This window comes from Aedes albopictus, chromosome 3 (assembly GCF_035046485.1).
Source record: "Aedes albopictus strain Foshan chromosome 3, AalbF5, whole genome shotgun sequence".
Lineage (NCBI taxonomy): Eukaryota > Metazoa > Arthropoda > Insecta > Diptera > Culicidae > Aedes > Aedes albopictus.
The window spans coordinates 245,251,541-245,260,030 of NC_085138.1; the positions used below are offsets into that span (position 1 = coordinate 245,251,541).

The 8,490-nt window shown below is 46.8% G+C and overlaps 1 protein-coding gene across 1 annotated transcript; it reads left to right on the forward strand.

Moving 5' to 3' along the window:
• The first annotated feature begins 930 nt into the window (after nt 1-930).
• LOC115264781 (uncharacterized) lies at nt 931-6,972 on the forward strand. Its single transcript, XM_062857853.1, has 3 exons — nt 931-1,754; nt 1,812-6,889; nt 6,934-6,972. The coding sequence occupies exons 2-3, from the start codon at nt 1,901-1,903 to the stop codon at nt 6,970-6,972; spliced, it is 5,028 nt and encodes a 1,675-aa protein (XP_062713837.1). The 5' UTR covers nt 931-1,754; nt 1,812-1,900.
• The last annotated feature ends 1,518 nt before the right edge of the window (nt 6,973-8,490 follow it).

Sequence of the window (8,490 nt, forward strand, 5' to 3'; positions counted from 1 at the left end):
CGTCCAGGCTTTGGAGTCTCCACCGATGACCACGGGACTCAATCTCACTAGTGCGCTTGTTAGCGAATCCAGCATAGACGAGAACTGATCTATCGGCTACCTGGGAGGGGCATAACAACTGCAGTAGTACACCCCGTTGATATTCGCTATTACAAAGCCCTTGTGCGACGTGGAAATTATTTCCTGGACCGGAAAACTACCGGTTGTAGAAATCTCTGCTAGCTTGGCCTTACCCGATTCCCAGTTCCCGTTATCGGGAAGGAAGCGATATGGGTGTGATAGTAGGGCGATGTCTGTACTAGACTCCGAGACTGACAGCCACACCCAAATACCACACTTGTCACAGAAGAGTAACGGCAGCGCAGGTTTTTGTTGCGCAGACGTCACTGTGACTTACTTCTAACAAATAAATACTTACTTGCTGGAAGTAAGTCACACTGACTTCCACGTAACGAAAACCTGCGCCGCCGTAACTCTTCTATGGCAAGTGTGTTACTTGGACAGCAACTGTTATGCGGCTTCACAGTGGTTCAGGTCTAGCTGTGTAACTTCAGTGGTCATATAGAGGCATATAGCAGCTACACAAAAATACCCCGTTGGCTTCAACAATCGTAAGATGTTAATTTTAACACATTTTCAAATTTATCCATTGCCCATATCGCCACAACTTAAGACCCAGTCGTGACCCAATTGCGTTACCTGCGGGTATTCCGTGTAGTTCTTCTACGATAGCGATATCCGTCCCCCACTCAACGACACAGCAGTTGCTAGGCTGCGTCACAGTGGTTCGACGCGGTTGAATTCAGTGTGCGGTGGACGCGTCGTGGCTCGAGTCGGTTCCAGATTTTTTGCTTCCCATCGTGCTGTAGTGTGACCGAGAAATCGACGCGAGAAATCGACGCGGTTTAATTTAGTGTGCGGTGGATCGAGTCGGTTCCGAATTTTTCGCTTCCCGTCGGCGCTAGTTCCCAATACACTTTTAGTTGATAATAAATATTATCATTCATTTTTTGCATTTACACAAAAGAGTGAAAAGTGCTAGTTCGGGCTCGCCGGTCGAGAAAAAATCCGGGCGCCGACAAGTGAGTCGCGTTCAGTGTATTTCTGTGTGGAATAGACCAAAGGTTTCTGCTCCCTAGTGGAATGGAGACGCGCGATAGCATTTTCTTTTTGGCTAGTTTTTGCGTCGAAAAGTGGTCGGTTGTTAACGGCGGTTTGTGTATATTGATCCATTGTCAAATCATATCACCAACCAGTCCCGGACTGACAATGTACCTGTTGCGGCGCAACAAGCCGACTGGCAACCAGCTCGATGGATACAATGCGTCATGAGTGCGAGAGTCTATAGCGTAGAGGGTTTACCGCTCCTGTCAACACAGCGACTGAGCATAAATGTGCGATATATCCTATAGATAGCAAAGTTTAGGTTTTGTGGAGTTTTGATATATTATTGGTGAATTGGGATTATTTCTTGGATTATAATTGGATCTGATTACTGTAAATTTATAGACAAGTAGGTACTCATTACATTAAATCATTTAAGTATACTAAAATACGATATCACGATAGGTTGACCTAGTCAGACGACCAGTGTTTACGTGCAACCGTGAAGAATTTAGCACCTAAAGTTGCAAGTATGGCCTTATGAATTCTTTAAATTATGTAACTAACTGATTAGCTTGCAGCACCTGAATTACGAAGCCGTAAGAACAGTTGATACGTGGACAGCATATCGAAGAGAAGAGGACTGAATTGTATGTATAACATATATGTTCTTTGTTTGGTTTCATCGTAACTATTCCGTATTTCAGCTTTGAAGCATACGATAGAAATAAACGCTATCAAAAGTCAGTCGTTCTTTAGTCCAGCATCAACATTCTTCAAAGAATTCAACTCTATTATGAGTGATCTCAACCGAACACCGGAGCCAGTACTATCTGGCTGTGTGGCATGTAACCGGCCACACACCGAGGACAACTTCGTTTGTTGTGATAAGTGTGATCGATGGTGGCATTTCTCGTGCGCCGGTGTTACAGCATCAGTAGAGATGCGTGATTGGATCTGTTCAAAATGCTTACCTGTCCCGCACACGACGCCGGGTAGCGTAACTTCGTCGTTGAAATCTGTTTCTTCGAGCCATCGACTACGAACCGAACAACATTTGACGTACCTAGCGGAGCAGCAAGAGCTGGAAAGACTGCAAATGTTAAAAGAATTTGAGCTGCAGAAGAAACACCTAGAGCAGAAACATCAGTTGCTAGCTGTGCAAGATGAAGGCGACAATCAGAGCGTTCGCAGTCGTCGCAGCATCGTTAGTCACTCGGCACGCAGCACCCGAACCATGAATTGGGTACAGCAACATAACAATGCGAGCAAAGAAAATGTTGCAGCAGGTGCACCGCTGGAGGGAGCGGTAGGCGGGACGGTAAGTGCAGTGCAAGCAACCGCGCCTGCTGGAAACGACACTCAGCAGCGGCCTCAGCATGTTACGCCCGGGGAGTCCGTGCTGGTTAGAGAGCTTGAAAGGCGTGAAGAAGAATCTCAACGACAGATTCAAATGCTGAGGGATCAGTTGAATCAGCTGCAGCTCGAAATACAACAGCAGAAAAAAGGCAATCAAGTTACAAACGCGGCGACATCCAAGGGAGCAGTTTCTAAAACACGTCCCAATATTCCGGCTATCGCAGCACCAGCTCACCGGCAACCTGGTTATATAGATTGGCAAATTTCCCCTGTCGAAACTGGTCAACCCGCCCCGATAATGACATTCGAGCAGCCGCGAAAACACGCGCGTTCATTCCAGAATGCCGACACGGTGCCAGACATTCCCACATTCGAACAGCAGCGTAATGTCGCGCGTATGAATCAAATGAACAGAGAGGTCGGACAAACTGTACGTCAAAGAGAGCAGTCTAGCTGCATTCCCCAAGCATCATCCGTCGAACGGAATCCAGTAATCGAACGTCAACGGCCGCAGCCCACACTAACTATCGCGCACTCGGGACCGAGCAGCAGCGAACCGCCAGCAGACATGGCCGTGGCCGCGGCAAACATCGGACCTACTCAGGAGCAATTGGCGGCAAGGCAGGTTTTACCACGTGACCTACCGATGTTTAGCGGCGACCCAGCCGACTGGCCTGTATTTATTAGTCATTATAACTACACAACGCAGGCATGCGGGTATAGCAACGGCGAAAACATGATTCGGCTTCAACGTTGTCTGAAAGGCGCAGCTTGGGAGTCCGTAAAAAGCCGCCTTATTCTTCCGGCTTCTACTCCACAAGTGATAGAGTCTCTGCGAATGAGATTTGGGAGACCGGATCTGTTAATAGAATCCTTTATCGAAAAGGTGAAAGCTGCATCAACTCCCAGAGCCGACAGACTGGATACATTGATCGAGTTTGGAACGTCAGTCCAAGGCCTTTGCGACCACATTGTTGCCGCCAATCTGCTAGAACACCTAGAAAATCCAACGCTGTTAAAAGATCTGGTTGGCAAACTTCCTGCGGAATACAAAATGAAATGGGCTTCATATCGCAAACAAGCGATAAATGTAAATTTGAAGACCTTTAGCGTCTTTATGGAGGAAATTGTTGAAGACGCATATAGTGTGTCCACGTTTGCTTCCAACGACCGGCAAACCAAACGTGATGGATCTAGACACAACAATGGTAGCTTCGTTCACGCCGACATCGGTGACGATGTGCAAGAACATAACGAAGAAAGCAGGGCTAAGCACGGATCGGCAGGTGTAGAATGTTCCGTCTGCCATAGGTACGGGCACCGAGCAAAGGAGTGCAAACTATTCCTGGAAATGACTGTCGATGAACGGTGGAAGAAGATTCAGAATCAAGATCTTTGCCGCACATGTCTGTTTAGTCACGGACGTAGAGCATGTCGTAACTCTAACAGGTGTGGTATCGATGGCTGTCAGTACCGCCATCATCCACTGCTACACCCTACCGCAATTAAGCACCCGCCTTCAAACAGACATCAGACTGATCATATGCATCATCACAGCCAATCGAAGCTCCTATTCCGAATAATTCCGGTCACGTTATATGGACAACAAGGTATCATCAATACGTTCGCCTTTTTGGACGAGGGTTCTTCTCTGTCGATGATTGAGAGCAGCCTGGCCGATAGACTAGGAGTTGATGGATACAGTAGGCCGCTCTGCTTGAAATGGACCGGCAACGTAACCCGCGAAGAAAACGACTCCAAAAGAGTGGCATTCGAAATCTCTGGACTAGGAAAAACTGAACGTTACTGGATTAGCGACGTCGGGACTACTAAGTCACTGAATCTTCCAATGCAAACATTGCCCGTGAAAAAGTTGATGCAGGACTTTCAACATCTTCGAGGAATCCCTATTGAAGAATACCACGATGCAGTACCCCGTTTGCTGATTGGCGTTGATAATCTCAAACTATCACTTCCTTTGAAAGTGCGTGAAGGAAAAGAAGGCGTTCCAGTTGCGGTGAAGACTCGTCTTGGATGGTGCGTCTATGGCGGTCAAAGAAGCGATGATTCTTCCTTGGCCAGTTACCACATCTGCGAATGTAATGAAGACACAGGAATGGACGAAACGGTCAAGGCGTATTTTTCGATGGAAGACGTTGGTGTGCGTCCGACGAACGACTGTATGTCTGAAGAGGACAAACGGGCGCACCAAATTTTGGAGGAAACCACCATTTTTGTTGGCGACCGGTATGAGTCTGGACTTTTGTGGCGTTTCGATAAGTTCGAATTACCTGACAGCTACCCAATGGCTATCAAAAGGCTACAGTGTTTGCAGCGCAGAATGGAAAAAGATCCAGTGCTGAAAGAGAACATTCAGCGACAAATACAAGAATACCTGGAAAGAGGATATGCCCATCGAGCATCCGCCGAAGAATTGTCGACAGCTGATCCACGTCGAATATGGTTCCTTCCATTAGGGGCAGTTGTCAACCCTAAAAAACCCTCCAAAGTTCGTCTTATATGGGATGCTTCGGCAAAAGTCGACGGTATTTCGTTGAATGATATGCTGTTAAAGGGACCCGACCAGTTGGCCTCGCTACCAGGAGTGATATTTCGTTTCCGACAACATCGTGTTGCAGTCGTCGGGGACATAAAACAGATGTTTCACCAAATATTCATCAAAAATTCGGATCGCTACGCACAGTGTTTTTTGTGGTCTCCCGAGGCGCAGAAGAAGCCAGACGTTTTCGTAATGAACGTTGCCACTTTCGGTTCTACCAGCTCCCCGGCCACAGCACAGTTCGTGAAAAACGTTAACGCTCAGAGATTTTCCGAGGAATTTCCCAGAGCTGTTGAAGGCATCGTCTACAACCACTATGTTGACGACTACCTCGATAGCTTTCCAGATGAAGATGAGACCAAGCGCGTAGCGGGCGAAGTTCGAGACGTACACAGGAAAGGGGGGTTCGAGATACGCAATTGGTGTTCCAATAGCTCTGCAGTACTGAAACATTTGGGCGAAAATCAAGATAAAGTGGTGAAAACCCTCAATCCTGATAGCGGCGGGTTACCTGATCGCGTCCTAGGTATGCTGTGGAATAGTGAAGAAGACGTTATACACTTTGTGACTGCCATGCGCGAAAACATCAAGAAAATAATCCAAGAAGATGCACGACCGACCAAACGCCAAGTTCTACAATGTGTGATGACTCTTTTCGACCCAGTAGGGTTACTAGCGCCGTATTTGATATTTGGAAGAGTTCTAATTCAAGACATTTGGCGTGCAGGAACCAAATGGGATGAACAAGTGGACGATTCCATTTTCCAGCGCTGGCGGGATTGGGTAAAAATACTACAGGACATCGACGAAGTACGGATACCACGGTGCTATTTTCGTTGTGCAAACCGCCTCAGCCTTGATCGTATCCAATTGCACATCTTCGTAGACGCCAGTCCGGCTGCGTACTCTTGCGCATGCTACTTTCGTATAATCAACGCACAAGGAAAAGCAGAGGTGGCACTGGTCGCTGCCAAAGCAAAGGTAGCTCCGTTAAAGATGATGAGCGTTCCCAGATTGGAGCTTCAGGCTTGCGTTCTTGGAGTGCGAATGATGAAGCTCGTTATAGACGGTCACACCTTCCCGATAAAAGCTCGTTTTCTGTGGACCGATTCCAGTACTGCCCACACTTGGATCAACGGAGATCCATACAAATATCGTCCCTTTGTTGCACATCGGGTCAGTGAAATCTTGGACACAACAACACGCGAAGAATGGAGATGGCTAAGATCCAAAATGAACTCGGCAGACGAAGCGACAAAATGGGGTGTGGGTCCTCATTTCAACGATCAGAGCATTTGGTACAGCGGGCCGAAGTTCTTGCAGTCTTCAGAAGAAAATTGGCCTTGTGCAGAACCAGAAAATCCAGAGGAGAAGGAGATGCGTTCGTGTTTTCTACATCAAGAAGTACGCGCTCCAGAAAGGATAGTGGATGTTACACGATTCTCCAACTGGAATAAACTGCTTCGTACGACCGCGTACGTTCATCGATTCGTTTCCAACGCTCGGACACCGGTAAATAACCGCAGCGGTGGGCCTTTGGCTAGAAGAGAGTTGCAGAAGGCAGAAGTAACGCTGTTCAGGATGGTACAATGGGAATGCTATCCAGAAGAAATGATTGCGATGGCAAACCCAAACGAGCCGAATCATGCTGAAGAAAACTTTATAGAAAAAAGCAGCGTACTCTATTCACTTACTCCACGCATCGATACGCACGGAGTATTACGAGTCGATGGTCGTATCGGAGCTACTAAAGGAGTGACTCGTGACGTAAAGTTTCCTGTAATTCTTCCCAAGAAACATCACGTGACAAATCTAATACTGGAAGATTTCCACCGAAGATTCAAGCATGGAAATAATGAGACAGTCGTAAATGAAGTTCGTCAAAAATTCTATATCCCTCACTTGCGCAGGATGGTGAGGAACATAGCGAGTCGTTGCTTACTGTGTAGGATTCGGAAAGCTCTTCCGGTAGTTCCACAAATGGCTCCGCTTCCGGAAGCTCGTTTATCGCCCTTCGTTCGTCCGTTCACTTATGTTGGAGTGGACTATTTTGGCCCAGTATTTTTGAAAAGAGGCCGGAGTACTGTCAAACGATGGGTAGCGCTTTATACCTGCTTGACTATACGAGCAATTCACGTAGAGCTGGTTTGCAGCTTAACTACAGAGGCGTTTATTATGAGTGTCCGCAGATTCGTGGGGCGTCGAGGAGCACCGGTTGAGATTTACAGTGATAACGCTACTAACTTTCACGGTGCAGAAAGAGTTCTTCGGCAACAGATCAACGCAGGGTTGGCATCTACATTTACCAACACGTGCACTACATGGAAGTTTATCCCTCCTGGGGCCCCGCACATGAGCGGGTCCTGGGAGCGAATGGTGCGGTCAATGAAATCTGCACTCTCAACAGCAAATAGCGACGAAAAATTAGATGACGAGGAATATCAGACGCTACTCGTAGAAGCTGAAGCAATCGTGAACAGTAGACCGTTGACATACCTACCGCTGGTGTCAGCCGAGCAAGAAGCACTGACACCAAATCACTTTTTGCTCGGTAGTTCATCGGGAGTCGTCGCGCCATCAGTTCAGCAAGTTAGTGGACCTCGAGAACTTGGACTATCCTGGGGAAGACTACAAAATCAGCTAGACGGATTCTGGAGAAGATGGGTGCGTGAGTACTTGCCCACACTCACCAAACGTACTAAATGGTTTTCCAAATCGAGGAATATACAACCCGGGGAACTGGTTCTGATAGTAGAAGATAGGAAACGGAACGGATGGACTAGAGGACGCATCTTGGAAGTCATCCCTGCAGCAGATGGTGTAGTTCGTCAAGCGTTAGTGCAAACTTGCCGTATTGGAGATAGCTGGAGAAAATGAAACCTCAGGGACCGAGGGTTTCATCGGAGGGAGGATGTTGCGGCGCAACAAGCCGACTGGCAACCAGCTCGATGGATACAATGCGTCATGAGTGCGAGAGTCTATAGCGTAGAGGGTTTACCGCTCCTGTCAACACAGCGACTGAGCATAAATGTGCGATATATCCTATAGATAGCAAAGTTTAGGTTTTGTGGAGTTTTGATATATTATTGGTGAATTGGGATTATTTCTTGGATTATAATTGGATCTGATTACTGTAAATTTATAGACAAGTAGGTACTCATTACATTAAATCATTTAAGTATACTAAAATACGATATCACGATAGGTTGACCTAGTCAGACGACCAGTGTTTACGTGCAACCGTGAAGAATTTAGCACCTAAAGTTGCAAGTATGGCCTTATGAATTCTTTAAATTATGTAACTAACTGATTAGCTTGCAGCACCTGAATTACGAAGCCGTAAGAACAGTTGATACGTGGACAGCATATCGAAGAGAAGAGGACTGAATTGTATGTATAACATATATGTTCTTTGTTTGGTTTCATCGTAACTATTCCGTATTTCAGCTTTGAAGCATACGATAGAA

Bases quoted from the DNA above. Each gene is read 5' to 3' on its own strand.
- LOC115264781 (XM_062857853.1), top strand. From the start codon at position 1,901: ATGAGTGATCTCAACCGAACACCGGAGCCAGTACTATCTGGCTGTGTG. The intron at 6,890-6,933 runs GTAAATGAAGTT...TCACTTGCGCAG, and splicing joins ATGGAAATAATGAGACAGTC to GATGGTGAGGAACATAGCGA.